This window comes from Naegleria gruberi (genome assembly GCF_000004985.1).
Source record: "Naegleria gruberi genomic scaffold NAEGRscaffold_50, whole genome shotgun sequence".
NCBI classification, from domain to species: domain Eukaryota; phylum Heterolobosea; class Eutetramitea; order Acrasida; family Naegleriidae; genus Naegleria; species Naegleria gruberi.
Window position 1 is genome coordinate 334784 of NW_003163277.1, and position 19648 is coordinate 354431.

The following is a 19648-nucleotide window of genomic DNA, read 5'->3' on the forward strand; positions in this document are numbered from 1 at the left end:
GATGACCCACTTAAAAGTCATATAATTCATTTTCCTTTTGAAGTTCTGTGAGTTTGAGCCACTTTTTGTACTCTGCTGTTTCCTCAAGTCTAGAAAAGGTATCAGATACATTCTTAATGACTTCAAAGATGAGGATTTCTCTCAATTCAGAGTAAGGGATTGAGTTTGCAGTTGGTGTTTGCTCACAAACTTGTTTCTTCTCTTCAAACCATTTGTAAAATGCCTTTTTAGTAGAGTTTGGAAAATTGACCTCAAACTTGGAATAATTTCTCATATAGAGCTCTTCAATTTGGGCAGCCTGTTCGAAAGTTAAGAATGAATCTGCAGAATTGACGAGGGAACTTGAACTAAATGTTCGTGAGGTTCTTGAATTGGATGTAGGCAATGAGTCAGTAGATGCTCCCATACTTGATTTCGATCTATCATTACCTGAAGATGGGCTTTTCTTATTCTCCAATGATATTAACATTTCATATAACATTACATTTTCAATTGAAAATTCCTTCTTTGCAAACTTTCTCAATAATTTCATCAAATTCACATCTTCCAATCTGGATTCCAATGTTCTCTTTCCTTTTGGTTCATTGCCTCTGTTTGAAGAAAGTAATTTACTTATTTTTCTATAAATTTCAATAATCATTGCACTTCCACCAAGAATTAAATAACAAGTCAATGAAAATAGAACTGTCAATACTCCAATGGCAAATTGATTATTATACACTAACAGGGTGATAATTGTGAGTACGAGGAGTAAAAATATGAGTAACAAGTCTATCTTGATATAGAACGGATCATCAAAGAAAAAGTAGTAGTATATTCCTTTCTTTTTGATCTTTCTTCGATTTCCAATCATATCCAATAGCAAGAATATTAAACCAATTACAATACATAGAATAATGACAGCACCAAGAGGTGCATTTCTGAAATATCCCAAATAGGAAGTAAGGTAAACTTCTTTTTCTAGTATCATGAGAACCGAAGCTCCAAGAGGAATAAAAGGTACTGTTACACTTGTAACTAATCCTAACCACTTCTTTCCCAAAAACTTGAAAAATTTGAAATGATCAGATTTTGAAATTATTGTAAACAAATTTCTCAGATAGAAATATCTCACAACTGTTATAAAATACAGGAATACAGGATACATTACAACTGCATTGGCTATTCCATTATACAATCGAGTGCAATTGGCAGTAAATACCATAATCTGGAAAATGTTTCGCATAATAACAAAGAGTGGGCAAAGGTATGGAACAGCCAATCTAATTTTGATGGATTTAGTATTAAATGTCAATAACAGACCAATATAGTAGATACATAGAAAAAAAATTGCATAAACACCTTGGATTTCTTCATATTTAACAGGTTCAAAGGCACAGGTGGAGGATGAACATTCATATACTTCACTGTTCATGTAAGAAAGGGTGATATTGGAGATTCCAATACTTGAAATTGTTTCGTTTGTATACAATGTGATTTGAGGGTAACTGCTTTGAAGATATTTCACAAAATTATTAAATTCGAAACTAGAATTTGATAGAGAAATTTTTGATGACCTAAACAGACAATAATCGTGATTCAAATAACATGAAGTACGGTAAGAATCCCCTTTCACTTCTTCTCTGCACAATCTAATTAATGAATCACATGTTGTAGTGAAGTTGTTAAAATAATCAGTGACACATGAGATTTGGTTTTGATCTAGACTGTTGGAATATGAAAAGAACAATGGTGCCAATCTCACAACATTTAAATCTTCAACCTGTAGGTATCTACCTAGCTTGTTATTTCCTCTAATCAACCTCAAAACCTTTGGCATTTCTCTGTCAGTTGTTATGATAATTGGACCTTCATTTGATGACCAATAATCAACAAGAATACTTCCAAACACGCAATCAGAGTTGATTCTAACAGCTGAAAGAATGGAAATAGGTTTGATATCAGCATATGCAGAAGTTGAAATATTATAAATTTCTAATAATGTGTTAAAGGAACTTTCTAATATTTTCAATCGTTGGTCGGAAACTGAGTAAAAATCAGAATTTGGAGTAAATAGAATGATTCTCTTGTTTTCAAATAGTGATCTTGGTGTAGTAGTTGAATAACCTTTAAGAGCTATTGCAATAATAGTTTCATTGGACGAAACTATCTGAATTGGTTGTTGACCATAAATTTCCTTCAATTGACCAATACTCGCTGTCTTTAACCCACAACTACAAATCACACAGTGTAGTTGAACTAAACACAACACCAATGAAATCGTAAAGCTGATGTGCATGTTTTTTTGACTTTTCGTTTGGCAAATCTCACATGTCACGTTTCATTGGTAAACATCTTTAAAGGAAACTTTGGTTAAGCTCATGCGTTCATTGCAATTAAATCTCAAGTAAACGGTTCTAGAATCGAGTTGCAAGAATATTCATTTCAAGAAATGAGAAGATTTTAATCTATCCATTGAATGGATGGTTTTATGCCTTCTGCATACGAAGGAATAGGAAGTGATTTTGAACTTGCAATTGTTCTCGAATTTTATTCTAAACAATTTCCTGAAACATTCATCAATAGTGTGTTTTCTAAATGAATGTAATGGGGTGTAGCTCACATGGTAGAGCACTTCTTTAGCATGGAATCCACACATGAGCCAAAGTCGGAAGAAAAAGAGTAAAAAACACTAATTTAAAAAAAATGAGTAAACTTAACAGACAAGATTTTGAAAATCATCAATTCATTAATTCGGAGGAAATATTCACTAACAATAATAATAATAATAATATAGAAGAGAAAGTAAAAAAGCATGTAAAACTCGAACAAGAAATATTTTCAGATGATATTTGTTTTGAAATAATTTCAATGATTGATGATTCGTGGTTTATTTTAAATAATTGTACTTTAATTTCAAAACAATTCTTTAATGTGATCAAGGAACGTTCAAAACTTGTTATTCAATTTAAAAAAAAATTTACAGAGAAACGAGTTGAAATATTAAAGAAAAGTCAATTTATGAATAGTATTGTTAATCTTAAATTTTCAACAAATTTGTTTGACTATTTTGAAGAAGCAAAATTTATAAGTGAAATGAAAGAATTAACATCGCTTAATATTAATGGCAATGTAATTGGTGCAGAAGGAGCAAAATTCATCAGTGGAATGAAACAATTGACATCACTTAATATTTCTTACAATGTAATTGGTGATAAAGGAGCTAAATTGATAAGTGAAATGAAACAGTTAATATCAATTAATATTTCTTACAATAGAATTTGTGGTGAAGGAGCTAAATTCATAAGTGAAATGAAACAATTGACATCACTTAATATTGCTAACAATTCAATTGGCGATACAGGAGCTAAATTCATCAGTGGAATGAAAGAATTAACATCACTTGATATATATAATAATAGAATTGGCAGAGAAGGAGCAAAATACATTAGTGAAATGAAACAATTGACATCACTTGATATTGGTGGCAATCAAATTGGTGATGAAGAAGTAAAATTGATAAGTGAAATGAAACAATTGACATCACTAAGAAAATAAGCTATTGAAAGATTGGAGAAAAAGGTAATTTATTACTAAATGTTAAAACTCTTATTGTTTAGGCATTGTATCACAGTAATCTGTGTAGAGTGGGATATCTTCCTTAAGACCCTTTCTCTTTCTGATAGATTTGATGAGTTTGTGAACTTTAGATTGAGGATCATAAACATTGTCTTCCATAACTTTCCAGTGACTGAAACTACATTGAGGGAAAGCTTGTCCTTGAGTAACACCTCTCAACTCTTCTGTTAAACCGAAACTTTCCAACACAGGTAAATTACCAGTTATACTAACGAGAGGAGTACCAATTACCATTTCAGTAGATTTGATAACACCTCTTCTATTAGAAATGACACTATAGACAGAACCCATCACTGATTGAGGACATTGAACTTCAACAAGATACATTGGTTCAACTAACTTTGGATCAGCTCTCAATTGACTAGCAGTCATGACACGAGATGTTGCTTGGAGAATTTGACCAGCTCCACGATGGATAGAATCTGCATGAAGATTACAATCATTAAATTTGAATAAAACACCTCTCATTGCTTCGTCACATAAACCTCCTGAAGAACTGCTTTGTTGGAAGCTAGTGACCACATATTGTTGAATTTCATTAATATAGTCAACTGACTTGGTTGCATTTACCAAAATGTTACTACCCTTATCAGCTTCAGGTCCAAAACTCCAAATTCTCTTTGTTATACTAGGATCCCATTCAAAGTCAATTTCTAAAATCTTTGCTCTCTTATTTTGATCATCCATTGGCAATTGACCTTCCTTAATCATTTCAATTAATTCCTCACTGATTGGTTCAGCTTGCATGTATAAACGATTGTGGCCGTTAGCACTTCTTGCCATGACCATGTCACCATTCTTATTTGAAACTGTTTCGTGGAAAGTGACAACAGGAGGAGACTTTTTAATTTGAATTCCTCTTGCATATTCTTCTTCTAAATTCTTTAAACAAATTTCCAAATGCAATTCACCTGCTGTTCCAAGAATATGTTGACCACTATCATTTTGCTTACATTCCAATAGAGGATCACTTTGAACGAGACGTTTCAAACCTTCAACAAATCGAGATAAATCAGCTGGATTGACTGGCTCAACTCCCATTTGAACTACAGGACTCACAGAGTATTTCATATTCTTAATTGGCATACATGCAACTTGTCCTTCTTCTGTCAATGTACATGATTTGATAATGTACTTGTCAAGACCAACAATACCGACGATGGCACCACAAGAAGCTTGAGTGATACTTTCAGTGTTTTTACCAACCATGACTAACAATCTTTGAATGCTTGTATGGAAAACATCTTTCTTAGCAATTGGATCATAGTTAGGACCCAAAATTCTCACCTTAGTTGATTGAGTCAAACTACCAGAGAATATACGAGCTAGAGCAATAAAACGACCAACATTATTACTCATACTAGAGCTAGTATTAGAGTGCATAGGTACCATCTTACTGACATAGACAACCAGTGGTGCATTTGGATCACATTCCTTAATACCAGTAGCGTATGGATCTGTCAAATCTTCACCAGTGTAGAGGTTATCATACCTGACCTTTTGAGCCTCTTTAGGAGAAGGTAAATGGTTGATAATCATTTGAACTAGAGGTTTGTGAGCTGGGAGGAACTTTCTCATGATTGATTTAGCTAAAAGTTTCGGCTCCTTTCTCTTTTCTTCTTTCGTCAGAGGTATAGACAATGCACCAATGATATTTTCCAAATCTGTTGACAAAATACCTTCACTCGAAATTGTATGTTCTCTAACCAACTTGAAAATCTTGAAAATAGGTTCTAAAATGAATTCACAGAAAGTATGTTTCAATTGTTGACCACTTGTCGATGAATAAGGTTCAGTGGTAAACTTCTTAGTTGAGTGATCATAATAATTTTCACCCCACAATTTGTTAATAACCTTCTCAACTGGAAGTTTAAACTTCTTGCTATATAATTGAGCGAATTGCTCCAAAGTGAAAGCCCAACCCATCTTACCTGATCCAAAAGCAATGTTACAATCAACTGGATCAACAGAAACTGACTCATCAGAGTAAGTTGATAATAGAGCATTCACAGACTCGATAATTCTTAAAAAGTTTTGATAACTTTCTTCTTCAGTAAATTGCATTTCTTCAATCAAACGGTCAACCTTGTTAATGAAGAGAACTGGACGAATTCTTTCTTGAAGAGATTGTCTAATTACTGTTTCAGTTTGACCTCTACAACCTTCAGCAGCATCAACAATCAGCACTGCACCATCAGTAATTCTCAAAGCTGTACTAACTTCAGATGAGAAATCAATGTGACCTGGACAATCGATCAAATTAACCAAATGATGATCATTCTCCTTGTCTGGATTTTCCAATACCATACTCAAACTTGTTGATTTAATGGTAATACCCTTTTCAATTTCATTCTTATCTACGTCACAAACTCTCTTCTCACCTGCAGCATCTTCATCCACTAAACCAGCTGCTAAAGCCAATTGATCAGTGAGTGTTGATTTACCATGATCAACGTGAGCAATTATACTAATGTTACGAATCTTGTTACTGTCGAGTAAGAGCCTTTCGAGTATTTCTTTACTGAACTTGACCATATTGTAATTATTTTAATAATCTCTGTTTGAATATTGAGCTAAAGAATGAGCTGTTAGTCAATTTGTTGTTTTTTTTAGTTTGTTTGATGGAGTGAGAATACCTGAGAGCTTGTTTAAATAGAGCTAAATTTGCTTGTTTTCAATTTGAACCTCCACAGCTTCATATTCAGACTTCTGTTTGAATTTGAACCTCTGATTCACTTACGAAAATGAACCTCTTCTTCAATTTCAAATATGCACATTCATTTTCATATTATTTTGAATAATTTAAAAATAGAGTGTTGGTTCAAATTCAAGTTATTTTCTTATTTTACTTCCGAATTCAAGTGAGCAATGTAAGCTTCCACGGCTTTTGGCAATAAATCATAACCATTCTCAACACCATGAATAATTGCCTTCTCAACCAAATGACCAAGTAACAACACAGAACAGTGAATTTCTGTTTCCAAAACATGATAACAACTATGTTCGTCAATTGGTTCAATATGTTGATGAGTACTGATCTTTAGAATATCGTGATGACTCAGTGGAGGCATAGTATTACTATTCATGGTATAGTTCAATAAATGCTTTTCCTGATGATCGACATAGTGAAATTCTTCCTGACCTAACAAGTGCAACAATGCATGGGGAATGTCATAATCTGGAAATACTTTGGCAGTTCTCTTGACAATATTGACATCTTCACTTGGAAGTGTTTCAGTTTCAACTTTGTTGAATTTGAGCAGAGGAGCTGTGAATTTATCAAAATCATCAGTAAATATTATTTTCCAATATTCTTCTCTACTCAGTGGAATGAGTTTCTTGACGGAGTGTTGACCATGATGATGATGATAATGTTGACTGTAGTGATCCTGTGATATTTAAATTATTATTATTGAAAATGGATGTACGTGATTCGGAAGGCAGTAAAAAGGCAGTAAATTTCGGATCTGTTTTGTGGTATTTTTTTGTTGTTAGAATTGACAAACACTATGGACAATAATGTAGTTGACAAATTTAATGCATTTTCAATAGACTCTAAAAAGGAAATTTGACAAGCCTACCACAATTTCTTGATTCTGAATTCATCAAACTATTAATTAATTATAACATTGACTATCGTATTATTGAGCACATGCCTGAAGTTGTAAAAGTAACACCCATTACATCTGAATTTGTGAAGAAATGGCCACAAGCTTTTACTCTATACCCAGAATTTTATTCAGACGATGTACAATTCATTACAGATAGTAATGTTATGGCTATTGCATTTGCTCGTGAACCAGTGCAACTGGAACACTTGGATTTAGTCGCTCAGGCAGGATTGACAACATTGCAGAAAAATTATACACAAAACTACTCACTGGTAAAAAGAGAGAGTGGGTAGTCTTTAGATGTGATTTTAATGTGTGCTGGTTCTCCTTTTGGAGGTCATTTGGCTGATCTTATTCCAGAACAAGTCTTGTTGGACAGGGATTTCTTAGTCAACCTTGTCAGGAGAAATGGCTTTGCTTACCAAATGATTCGAGAAATGACGATGGAAGAGGATGAAGATGAAGAATTAGCTATGGAAGCTTTGAAATCTTGGGGCTGATTTGAATCTTCATTACTATATCAATATCATGATGCTAAAATAATTTACAAGATTTTCAAGGAATTATTGAATCAACGTTTGAAGGCTTTTTACAGTGAAGATTTCTTTATTCCCTCAAGATATTCTTCACTTGCTTTTAAGGTTTAACATTGAATAGGTTCAATATTTGAGAGGATTTATTTCCTTAATCATTATGACTATAGAATAGTCTAAAGTAAATATTGCACTTTGCCACACCAATTTAAAAAAAATGTCGCTATTCCTCACGCACTGTTTCCCTCATGCTAGCTCATGCACCGATCACTATGAATCCGATTCGGAATATGAATGTCGTGACGATCTATTCGATTTAAACAGATTCACACAACCAATTCACGTCGGATTGGATTTAACAATCGAAGGTTCAAGAAAATTAGGACACTACCTATTGATCATCATGTGGAGGTTAATATTAAAAAGTCCCATGTTATTCCGAGTGAGAGATGAAGCGAAAGAACAAGTCAAATTGTTGGAGAAATTTTGTTGCCAGAGACACGAAGAGTTTGCTAGGGAGGTTTGTTGTTCGAATCATCATTTGTTTGAAGATTCGAGTGTGGAAGTGTTTGATGATATGCAGGTGTGGGCTTCCATGAGAGAAAGTGAAGAAAATGAGACACGGGAATACGAAGGAGAAAAGAGAATTAAATTAGATGCTGAATCCCTGTCAAAAGTTTATACACTTTCGAATTATTTTGCTACTATTGTTAAAAAATACATATTTGGAGAGTTGGCGAAACATGGCACTGCAGAGATTTACAAATTTATCACAAAGCAAAATAAGATTGCACTTACATTTAAAATTGAGGAGCTCAGAGATATGGTATTGAAATATTTCGAATATACTCCTTCAATGCTTCCATTGGAAGATCAGGATGTTAAATTATATTTTATTGGAATGACAGCCTTACTGGAATATTTGGCAGCTGAAATGATTGAATTGGGTGGAAATGCCGCTAGAGATGCCCGTCAGGAATATATTACACCTTCTTGTTTTGAAATAGCCACTTCAGGAGATGCAGAATTGGAAAGGACGGTACTATTTCACATGAACCATTTGCCTCTCGTTGATTTCAATTATTTTTATGGAGCCAATCAAACAGTATTACCTCCTATTGATGTGAATGAGAAAGCCAATAGTGGAGAGGAATTTAATTTTACTCAACTACCAACTGAATTACATAACACCATACTCAAAAATGTTTCTTCGTTGGAAGAACTTTTGGAAATGAGATTGGTTTGCAAACAATGGAACTATTTCATCATGAATGATAATGATATTTGGAAGAGTTTAATTTGTAACAATACGATTTCAGAAGATTTATTCAGGTTCTGTGATTCAACTTTTACTGTTGGTGAGTTGGAAACTATTTTGAGTAGAGGAAAAGATCTAAAACCTCTCCATTTTGGCCAACAAGTAATTAATCATTTCTATGAGAAGAATGATTGGAAGTCCCTATACTTTATTCTCGTACGAAGACATTTGACATTTATACGTGATTTGGATTTGATGAAATCAAGAGAATTTTTCGATGAATATTTCAATTACGATTCTTCTGTAGAATCATATGACAACTCGAAAAAGAAACTGCAAATTGGAATTACAAAGGGTGTATTTGCGAATTTCAACTTTACAAAACACCTATCATCACGTGTTTCGTCTAAGGTTTACATTCCTAAAGATGCTCTTTCAGAATTTTTGAAATTTGGAAATAATTATTCACTAGTTGGTGTGATTGACTTTTCAAAATTCTCCTCCTTCATTTCATGTCGTTTGTTCCCAAAAAATGGATTATTATATTGCTTTTATCACAAAATCAATCAAGCAGATTTTCTATTCTTTGAGAATTATTCTCTTGAATCTGAACAATTAATTGAATTTGAAATCAAAGACAAAAGCTTTGAATTTCCTCAACCAATTAATCCATACCAAGTCTACCATGAACAAATTATTGTCAATCAACCTTCATGTTGTCCACTCTTTTACTTGCAGCAAGCACAAGGTCATCGTTCAGGTTGCAATCTAGCCCCAAGCGTTCTATTTAACAATAATGAAGACAAACCTGAAACAATGATTCAATCCTACCTCAGAGAGGATGACGAGGATAATATAGTACTGCTATCAGACACCTTGGAGGAATCAGAAGATACTTTTTCTATTTACATTTCAAGAGAGGATTTAATCTTAAGAAAGTTTGAGAATGCAAAAATTGAATATGTGAAACCAAACTACTAGCACGAGCCATCAGCCAAAATTGTTTAATAAATTAAAAAGACTACAGCACCACAGGTTTCCAAGTTGTCTCCAACCTCAGTACTGATGTGGCTCGACGATGCTTAACTTCTCAAATCGGACAGGATGAGGTGCATTCATCGTGATATGGCCGTAGCCATTCATTTCCTTAATACAATGAATATAAAGAATATTTAACTAATTGGATCAGAAATTTATTCATTTTACATATTAACTCGGGCTATATTGTTGAATCTCTTGTTTCACTCTTTAGAAATAACTACAAATCTTCGTCTTCAAATTGTGGAGGTTTGTGATGATCTGGATTAACATTTCCAAACGAAGATGAAGAACTACCTCCTCTATTTCCACTTCCATAACCTCCAAATGGTCCAATGGTAGGATAAACTGGATCAAATCGAGAACCTGGTAACATCTGAGGAGGTTTCATATCTCCTCCTCCCATTGAAGAAGCAGAAGGAAAATTCGAACGATCATTGAAAATTGGATTATTTGGTCCAACTTGATTGCCACCAAATCCACCACTCATTGAGGAAGGAGCATTTCCATGTAAAGGTTGAAAACAAGGCAATGGATTTAAATCTTGATCTCCTACTCTTCTATTATTATTCATCATCATGTTGTTACTATTATTGTTAAAATTATTGTTATTCATGTTGTGTTATTCTTTTTGTGTTGAATTCATTGATTGGCATGAGATTTTTGTGCTATTTAAAGAATTTTGAAAAAGGAATTAAAGTTATTTGTGTTACATATTACAAAAATAACTTTTTGAACAACATTTCTACCCAAGAAACAGATGATACATATAGTCAAAACATTGAAAGTTGCGTTCAAAATGTTCTTGATAAATAGAATTTATTCAAAATCTATTGAGATATCAGAGAGTTGATTGTTAATTATTTTGATCAATAAATTAGATTTGAAACTATTGATATTGTGGAAGCGCTTCATATGTTCATACAAAAGATATCTCAATGCATACAAGGTCAGTAGGCATTGGTTTTCATTTCCGTGACTATATCCATACCATGGAGTGAACATTACCTTCTTAGTTTTGTGAATAACCCATGGATATTTCTGCCTTTCACTTACACTCCTAGCAAGTAAATGCCAATCATTTACATTACTCAAGGTGGTGTCACAAACTCCACAAATGTATAAATCATCCAATTTCAAACAATCCTCAATAGTCTCTTCCACTTCACCAATTGTTTGAACTCTATTTTCTAATTTGTTCATACACTTATTCACAAATATAGTCAAGCTCTGATTATCCAATTGATTAATATTTTGTAGCAAGAGTTGTACATAAGTTCCATCTGTATACTCCACATAACCATCATTTGTGTCCTTTCTTCTCACAAAACCAAGTCTCATTGGAACTGATCGTCCTGCTCCTCTCAAAAACACTACAGACAACTCTCCACTGTTGATTAAATCATTAATCACACCTACAACAACTGAATCAAATCCCGTATAAGTTCCAGAATATAACGTGAAGAAAACAATATTATATCCTCTCAGAAAGCTCCTCATCACTTGAGGTTGCAAGCTACAAAAACTGGATTCATTAATCCGATCCACCTTCTTGAATATACATTTCTGATCGAGCATGAATCTCGTCCAATGTGATTCAGTGGACTCCTCCGAAGTCTTGAATAATTTTGGATTTTTAACATAATAACACAATCTCTCTTCAATACATTGCATAAAGTGGGCAGGTTCTGATGTATCTGCTTGAATAATCAAGGCTGATTGTAATTCATCAAATTCCTTTATAGTCAATTCATCCAAATTGTCAGTGATTGCAAGTGGAACCAGATCAATGTCCTTCCTATCATGAGGTGTCCCTGCATCTAGATTATTATCAATTGTATCGTAATCATCCATTTTTTTTGTTGTAATATTTATTCTAAAAATAATTTGGCTCCATGGTAACAATTTGAAAGCAGTTACACGCAACATTTCTTTTCATTTGACAAAGACCAACTGAGATGACCTTGAGTAAGGAGTTATTAGAATCCAATGAGGATTAAAGAACTACTAAATTCCTTAGTTGTTTCTCCAATTGGATCTTGGTTTTTGTGCTATTTAAAGAATTTTGAAAAAGGAATTAAAGTTCTTTAGTGTGTGCAAATATTTCAAAAATAACTTTTTAAAGAGTGTTGGAAATGCAAAGGAGCAAAATATTAGAATCGACAACTGACTAGACAATTTCACGTTGAAATTCAATGAGGTCTGTAAATTATTAATTTTTGAATTAGTACCCCAGTAATATTAATAATAATAATACAACATTGTAAAGACAATATCTTAATGAGAGTGTCAAAGGAGAATTTATCCAATCATTTTTCCCTGACACACCAAATAAAACTTATCAGTCAGTAGTCAATTGTGAGACAAATCTCAGACAACCAAATTGAGAAGAATCGACACTCCCCATGGAACACAACTCTCATACTTACCCCTCACCATTTCGTTTGACATCCATCTGTAAAAAAATGTTAGGCAGTAAGATTTGTCTATTGTTGCTTGCATGTTGTGTTGTTTCCCTACTTTTGGTCAACTTCCAAACAGTTAATAGTTCAAGACCCAATTGTTCTGATCCATTACCTAAAGATTCCAGTCAATTTAGAAGAAATACCTTGCAACATGCTCTTGAGGAAGAATCTCTTCTTCAAGAAGATGACATGGACCACTTGAACACCTTGAGTGCTGTCACTTTGAAAGGTGGCAGAGGTGGTGGAAGAGGTGGACGTGGTCGTGGTGGTGGTAGAGGTGGTAGAGGAGAGGAGGTAGAGGTAGAGGAGGACGTGGTTCAAGAGGAAGTAGAGGATCCAGAGGTGGTAAAGGAAGTAGAGGAAGCAAAGGTGGTTCAAGATCATCTTCTGGAAGAGGAAGTAGAGGAAGTAGAGGAGGTGGAAGAGGTAGAGGAAGCAGAGGAAGTAGAAGTGGATCAAGATCATCCTCAAGATCTGGAAGAAACAGTGGAAAGAGTAGAGGTGGAAAAGCTTCTTCGTCATCATCATCTGCTTCTTCTAAGGGAGCAAGAAGATCTGCAGCATCCAAAGCTAAAGCTACCAACAAATCACCAACCGATTTGGGAAGAGTTTCGGTTACTGCCAGACGAACCTCCAAAACTAAAACAACTCAACAACAACAACAACAAGAATCCAAGGAAACTAAAAACAATAGAACCAAATCAGGAGGAGAAGGTTTACATATTCCATTTACAATGGAAGCTCTCAATATCATGTTCAAGGCCAAGAAGAAATTTGACGGATTTTTGGGACCTCACACTCAAAGACTTCCTCCAATTCCATTCGTTTCTGATAAACAAACATCTTGTGTGGCATGTAGAGTTGATTGCCTTAAAAGATGGAATGGTTTGGATAGACGTTCCATTTTTAGTAAGTGTAAGAAACAATTTTACTATTATGGATGTGAAAAAATTGCTCCATGTTTGAGAACGAGAGGAAATGGAGCAAATTTAGAGGAAGTTGAAGGTATGTTAGGTATTTGTTATGATAGAAATGGTTGTGAATTGGACAGACTTGTCGCCACTCAATATGTCAAACTTTATGGAATTGAAAATGCGTCGAGAAGAATTGCAGCTGATATCATGTCTGAAAATCAAGATACTCAATAAATTAGTTTGAATTGTAGTGAAATAATTGCCAAATATTCAAGATTTAGCTTATTAGAAACTTTATTCTAAAACGCACTAAACTAAAAGGAATTGCATATTAAATCGCTCAATACGCTCGTCGTTCTACCGTTGGCCCCGTTGTTAACTTGGGAAGTAAAGGTCTATTTCCACTCTCGTCAATTTAACATTCTTACAAAAAAAATGCTGAAATATTTAGCTGTCATTTGTCTTGTATTTTTTAGTTGTCATCTTGTGGCTGCAAAATTGCAAGTTACACCAAATAATGAACGTGGCATCAAGGTAGCAAATGGTCAAACTGCTGGTGAACACGAATTTCCTTTCATTGTTTCCATTCAAAAACAACTTTCGTCCGGAGCTTTCGAACATCTCTGTACAGGAAGTATCCTATCGAGTACATTTGTATTGACAGCTGCTCACTGTTTAGACTCATCTACAACACTTGTTGTTGTTTACGGAACTTATGACAATACATGTTCAGATAATTGTAAATACATCAAAGTCAAAAATCAAATTGCTCATCCTTCCTATCAGAAAGGAACAGAAAGAAATGACATTGCTGTATTTGAACTTGAAAGTGCATTGCCAATTGATGATTCAACTGTTAGTACAGTTTCTATTGATGCAAATTCAATTGCAATTCATGATGAGGAAAGTGATTCTTCTAGATTAGTTTTAATTTCTGGTTGGGGAGCTTTGAATTCTAACTTGGATTATCCTAAAAAGTTACAAAAGGCATCTGTTCCAATTGTTAAAATGTCATATTGTAATAATTTGAATTTGGGTGGAGTTGATATTGAACAAATTTGTGCAGGAGCTGGAAATGGTAAGTTTTTACAATTTTAGAAAGTGAATTTCAATAATTTTCATAGGAAGGGATGCTTGCAGTGGAGACAGTGGTGGTCCTTTATTTAGAAAAATATCTTCCTCTTCAAAATATACTCAATTTGGTGTTGTAAGTATTGAAATACTTTACAAAAAATTATTGAAATATTGTAAAATATTGTAAAATAGGTTTCGACTGGTTATGAAACTTGTGGAGCAACTGTTAGTAGAGGACTCTATTCGAATACCACTTTCTATCTATCATTCATTCAAACATACGTCCCAGGAGTTTCTGTTAATCAAGATTCGGATACTGTCAATCCAGGAGATATTGGAACTGGTAATACTGGAACAGGTTCTCAAATTGTATATACCTCACTATCATTTATTGTACTTTTATTCATAATTTCACTAATTTTCTAAGTTATTTGAAAAACAAAACACTTTACAAAAAAATTAAAGAGAATTCAAAATTTCTTCAGCAGTTTTTTCCACCTCTTGTCTATTCAAAGTATTAACAATGTAAACTCCCTTCACTTGTTTATGTGAATCGGCTTTAATAAATCTACTCATGAGAAAATCCTTCACTTGATTGACTTGTTCTGAGCTTTTCACAAATTCTGGAAAGAGAGAGGAAAAGACAACTTTTTGTCTGTGAATGATTTCTTCCAAAATGTCAAGTTTTGTAAAGATTAGAAAGATTGGAACAGTGGTTGATGAGATAACGTCCTTGAAACATTTCAAACTCTCATTAGCTCTGTTGAAATTCATTTTCCGATATACATATTCGAATAGAGGTAATAAACTTACCTATTTTCATTCTGATCTTCATAACAATATTGAAAGCATTCACTTAATGAAACCATGAAAAAGATAGCATCTGGAAGAGGATTTGCACTAATTACATGTTTCCATTTCTTTCTCTCATTTCTTTGTCCTCCTGTATCTGTTCTAAATTCGTAAAATATTGAATTACCCAATTAGTTAATAACATACATGGTCAATTTGAAATTTTTAAATTCAGTTGATCCACAATTTACAATTCCGACTGTCTTTTTCTGTAATCTTGCCAGATCCTCAATTGTTGGCTCATAATTATTCGAAAGTAGAATTCTCTCACTATTCTTAAAGAAATATTGATGATTTCCTGCGAGATGAAGGAGAGGATACAGTTCTGGATTGTCAATCACATCACAAACTGCTGGATTTTTCAATAATTTGATAAAATTCTTGCAATTCTTCAACAACACCTCCAAATGTCTCCTTTCAAAATGACTGTCAACATAATTTTCCACTAGGTGAGCTAATTGCTTGACAATATTTTCATCATCACCTGTAATATTCCTTCTAACCTGCGCATTTGTTGTAATATTCACCAAATTTTGAAGAACACTATATTGAATATGTTCGGAATGAATTTTCAAATTCTTATCAACAACAACTTGATTGGAAATTAATTGTCGTGCAAATGATGATTTGCCACATTCACCAGTTCCCAGAAATACAAACGACTTGTTGATGAATGAGCACGATGGAACAATTCCAGTAAAGAAGGTGAAGGGAGGAGAGGGCTTGTTCTTCATTTTGTTTTTTTTTGTATAATTGTAAGTGGGCGGCAATCCTTAGAGCTACTTATTCGATTCTTTATTTATGGAAATGAAGAGTGGTGAAGTTATTCCTTCCTGCACAACATAAAGATGTGCTCTGGATTCCTAGAGAACATTTTTTCAATTCTGTACTGTCTTTGACTAATGCTGGTAATTTCTACAAATTTTGTACAATCTTCATTATTTCCAGGGAATCTACCAGTCGCAAATGTTGTTCCCATACCATTAACAATTATTGTATAGTTTGTTCCACATATTATTTGTTTGATACCTTCTGATACGAGTGCATGAGGCAATAGATTTGTAACTTCGAATAGACGGCACTGAGAAGTCTTATTTCCAATACCCAATTGACCATTAAAATTCAATCCAGCTGCAAACACTCTTTGGTCAACTGTCATGCAAAATAAATGACTTGATCCACAAGAAACATCTACTAACTTGATATTTTGGCCATCTACATTGAATTGATTAGGGTGAACATATTTCAACCAGTGGATAGAGGAAGAAGCTCTACTAGCTGAGGATTTAGAGGAAGCTGCTGAGGAAGGTTTTTCATGATTATAAGGAAGGAATTTAGGTATTAATGGCTGCACCAACTTTCCTTGAAATGAGAAATCAACTTTTACATCCAATTCTTCTCCATTCTTCCCAGGTTCCAAATTAATATCCACTTTAACAAACTTTTCCACCACTTTTTCAGATACAGAAAATTGAGCCTCTGTTGGACGATAATTGTTCGCGACGAATGTACCATTAGCAATTACACCAGTCATTCCACAACCACATAGCCATAATTGACCATGCTTTGCCAGGAATGCAGAATAATCACTTCCACACATTATTCCATCAATCTCAACAAATGTTTTCTTTGTTCTCAATCTTCTGTATTCCTCGGTTTCTTGTTGTGTTTCTCTCATAATTTCTACCAATCTTGGTCTGGGAACATACTTAAGTTGAGCCTTTTCTGTTTGTGATAAATCCCCTTTGATATCCAAAAATCCAAGAACTCCTAGTTGACCTTGAGAACCATTTCCGAATCCATACACTAATCCAGTATCCGTAAGGCAAATAGTATGATGATCACCACAAGCAACCTTAGTAATTCTAATATCTCTATTAATGAAATCCTCAACAACTCGTGGCACATTTTCATTTTCGAAATTTGAATGACCAAGTTGCCCATATTTTCCATATCCAAAAGTATGTACATTTCCCTCGTCTGTAACTATAGCAGAGTGATGTTTGCCAACAGCAATATCAATTGCTCTATCCATGATTAGAACTGGTTTCCTCACAAATGGTGCCTTTGTTCCTGTTGAATCTTCATATCCATCACCAAGTTTTCCGAACTCTGCATCTCCAATACTATATACAAATCCATCCCCTGTTGTTATTTCATTCAATACAAACAAAATACATAGTATAATTATTAAATAAATATTTGGAGAGATACTTACTTGTTAGGATTAAGCAATGTTTAAATCTTGTCTCAATTTTAGTAATTTTATAAGGAGGAATCACAGTGTCTTCCACTTTCAATGAATATCCAAATGGACGAAGTGGAAAATACACTTTATAATCGGGATCATACAACCTTCTCTCCTGAATTCTTTTCTCTGTCCACGGTAATGGATAGGTCTCTTCCTGCCATTTTCCTCTTGATTTTGGTGGTTTTGCATTAGGATCAATCATAACCATCTTTCTCGAAAATTCAGCTCTAAAATCACTAGACTCCGAAAATGAACAACCCAACTCTCTTTGTTTTGGATTTTCCAATAAGGTTAAAAGTAAACTCAAATCCTCCTCCCTTATAGATGATGCTGTCGATGTCTCACTGACATAGGAACGAACTGAATGAGCAGAGTGAGAAGACGACGATCGATTTGAACGAGCAGATCCAATTGAACTCATTTTTTTGTAGTTTTTGGCGGGAAATTTTCAAACCAACAACAAACCACAACATCATTAAACAAACAAGCACAAGCATTATAAATGTTTGAAAAAAACAAATCCAATAACTAAGGTCTGCTCAATAAATTGTTTTGTATTCAACACACATTTTATTTACCCTTTGATGCACAGAAGTGAATCATGTCATCCTGTCATTTCAAGACCCGAGTCACTCCATAAAAATATTAAAAGGTAATCCATGACATTTCACTATCAAATTTCTCATCACAATAAAAAATATTAACAACACAATGAATACAGGCAAGTGGCTCGTCCTCTCCTTGTTGTTTGTAGTTTTGTTGGCATGCGCTTCCTTCGCCTCTGCTCAACAAGCTGAAACACAAGCTGTCATCAAAACAACAGCAGCTCCAGCTGTCAAACCAACAACAACAGCTGTCAAACCAAAAGTTGTTGCTAAAAAGAAGAAAACTGCCAAGAAATCAAAGAAGGCTCAAAAGAAGAAGGTAAAGAAAGCCAAGAAGGCCGCTAAGAAGGCAAAGAAGGCTAAAAAATCAAAGAAATCATCAAAGAAGACTTGTGCTAGAGTTGTCAAGAGATTTAGAAAGGCTTCCGGAAAATTGAGAAAAGCTTTGAAGAAATCCAAAAAGTCTGTAAAGAGACTCAGATCCCGTGTTCAAAAGTTGAGACTCAGATTGAAGAAGTGTGGAAAGTCTGTCAAGAAAGCTAAGAAGGCTGTCAAGAAGGCCAAAAAAGCTGCCAGAAAGACTAAGAGATCCAAGAAATCCAAGAAGGCAAAGAAATCAAAGGCCAGAAAATTGAGAAAATTGAGAAGATGTGCCAAGAAGGCTAAATCCTTGAAGAAGAGAAAGGCCTGTAGAAAGGCATTGAAGAGAGTTAGAAAGCTCAGAAAGTTGAGAAGATGTGCCAAGAAGGCTAAATCTTTAAAGAAGAGAAAGGCTTGTAGAAAGCTCTTGAGAAGAATCAGAAAGCTCAGAAGATTGAGAAGATGTGCCAAGAAGGCCAAGACTTTGAAGAAGAGAAATGCCTGTAAAGCTGCTTTGGCTAAACTCACCAAGAAGGTTAAGAAGGCCAAGAAGGCTGTCAAGAAGGCCTCTAAGAAATCAAAGAAGTCAAAGAAGACTGCCAAGAAATCAAAGAAGGTTGCCAAGAAAGTTGTTGCCAAGAAGCTCACTGTTGAACAAAAGAAGGTTGCTGTTGCCGAAGCTATCAAGAAGGCTATCAGAGCTGCTGCTAACAAGGTCAAACAAGCCAAGAAGATTGCTGCCAAGAAGGTCACTAAAAAGACTGCCAAGAAGCAAACCAAGAAGACTGCTAAGAAGTCCAAGAAGGCTGCCAGAAAGACCAAGAAATCAAAGAAGACCTCTAAGAAGCAATGGAGAAAGTTGGTTAAGAGATTGACCAAGCTCTACAAGTGCTAAATTATTGGCCAATGTGTTAAATTATTAATTTTTCCCTAACTGAACTAAATGTAATACAATGCTATTGAAAACAGACCTTGTTAGGAATTTATCTTTCTTGTTTTGTTCTTTGAGCTTGTGAAGTAATTGCACTTTTGCAAACTTTCAAACAACTTATCGGAATAACTTCTAATT

General features: G+C 34.3%; 11 protein-coding genes across 11 annotated transcripts; 5 read left to right on the forward strand and 6 right to left on the reverse strand.

Annotated features, from left to right (window-relative positions):
• Window positions 1-10: 10 nt before the first annotated feature.
• NAEGRDRAFT_71988 (uncharacterized protein) lies at window positions 11-2278 on the reverse strand (the record flags this gene model as incomplete). Its single annotated transcript, XM_002672912.1, has 1 exon — window positions 11-2278. The coding sequence occupies one exon, from the start codon at window positions 2276-2278 to the stop codon at window positions 11-13; it is 2268 nt and encodes a 755-aa protein (XP_002672958.1).
• A 407-nt stretch (window positions 2279-2685) lies between these two features.
• On the forward strand, window positions 2686-3537 carry NAEGRDRAFT_71989 (uncharacterized protein; the record flags this gene model as incomplete). The annotated part of the gene is made up of 1 exon (XM_002672846.1): window positions 2686-3537. The coding sequence occupies one exon, from the start codon at window positions 2686-2688 to the stop codon at window positions 3535-3537; it is 852 nt and encodes a 283-aa protein (XP_002672892.1).
• Window positions 3538-3551: 14 nt separating this feature from the next.
• NAEGRDRAFT_59112 (elongation factor 2) lies at window positions 3552-6153 on the reverse strand (the record flags this gene model as incomplete). The annotated part of the gene is made up of 1 exon (XM_002672913.1): window positions 3552-6153. One exon carries the CDS (start codon window positions 6151-6153, stop codon window positions 3589-3591), a length of 2565 nt encoding a protein of 854 aa, XP_002672959.1. The 3' UTR covers window positions 3552-3588.
• A 305-nt stretch (window positions 6154-6458) lies between these two features.
• NAEGRDRAFT_71991 (uncharacterized protein) lies at window positions 6459-7299 on the reverse strand (the record flags this gene model as incomplete). The annotated part of the gene is made up of 2 exons (XM_002672914.1): window positions 6459-6996; window positions 7271-7299. The coding sequence occupies 2 exons, from the start codon at window positions 7297-7299 to the stop codon at window positions 6459-6461; spliced, it is 567 nt and encodes a 188-aa protein (XP_002672960.1).
• A 680-nt stretch (window positions 7300-7979) lies between these two features.
• Window positions 7980-10001, forward strand: NAEGRDRAFT_71992 (uncharacterized protein; the record flags this gene model as incomplete). Its single annotated transcript, XM_002672847.1, has 1 exon — window positions 7980-10001. The coding sequence occupies one exon, from the start codon at window positions 7980-7982 to the stop codon at window positions 9999-10001; it is 2022 nt and encodes a 673-aa protein (XP_002672893.1).
• A 208-nt stretch (window positions 10002-10209) lies between these two features.
• On the reverse strand, window positions 10210-11912 carry NAEGRDRAFT_59113 (uncharacterized protein; the record flags this gene model as incomplete). The annotated part of the gene is made up of 2 exons (XM_002672915.1): window positions 10210-10645; window positions 11050-11912. 2 exons carry the CDS (start codon window positions 11910-11912, stop codon window positions 10279-10281), a joined length of 1230 nt encoding a protein of 409 aa, XP_002672961.1. The 3' UTR covers window positions 10210-10278.
• Window positions 11913-12523: 611 nt separating this feature from the next.
• NAEGRDRAFT_71995 (uncharacterized protein) lies at window positions 12524-13671 on the forward strand (the record flags this gene model as incomplete). Its single annotated transcript, XM_002672848.1, has 2 exons — window positions 12524-12794; window positions 12815-13671. 2 exons carry the CDS (start codon window positions 12524-12526, stop codon window positions 13669-13671), a joined length of 1128 nt encoding a protein of 375 aa, XP_002672894.1.
• Window positions 13672-13872: 201 nt separating this feature from the next.
• FM156 (uncharacterized protein) lies at window positions 13873-14937 on the forward strand (the record flags this gene model as incomplete). The annotated part of the gene is made up of 3 exons (XM_002672849.1): window positions 13873-14515; window positions 14562-14644; window positions 14704-14937. 3 exons carry the CDS (start codon window positions 13873-13875, stop codon window positions 14935-14937), a joined length of 960 nt encoding a protein of 319 aa, XP_002672895.1.
• Window positions 14938-15079: 142 nt separating this feature from the next.
• On the reverse strand, window positions 15080-16097 carry NAEGRDRAFT_71997 (uncharacterized protein; the record flags this gene model as incomplete). Its single annotated transcript, XM_002672916.1, has 3 exons — window positions 15080-15179; window positions 15325-15465; window positions 15511-16097. 3 exons carry the CDS (start codon window positions 16095-16097, stop codon window positions 15080-15082), a joined length of 828 nt encoding a protein of 275 aa, XP_002672962.1.
• An 89-nt stretch (window positions 16098-16186) lies between these two features.
• On the reverse strand, window positions 16187-18035 carry NAEGRDRAFT_71998 (uncharacterized protein; the record flags this gene model as incomplete). The annotated part of the gene is made up of 2 exons (XM_002672917.1): window positions 16187-17508; window positions 17582-18035. 2 exons carry the CDS (start codon window positions 18033-18035, stop codon window positions 16187-16189), a joined length of 1776 nt encoding a protein of 591 aa, XP_002672963.1.
• Window positions 18036-18302: 267 nt separating this feature from the next.
• NAEGRDRAFT_59114 (uncharacterized protein) lies at window positions 18303-19561 on the forward strand. Its single transcript, XM_002672850.1, has one exon. The coding sequence runs from the start codon at window positions 18326-18328 to the stop codon at window positions 19472-19474; it is 1149 nt and encodes a 382-aa protein (XP_002672896.1). The 5' UTR covers window positions 18303-18325; the 3' UTR covers window positions 19475-19561.
• The last annotated feature ends 87 nt before the right edge of the window (window positions 19562-19648 follow it).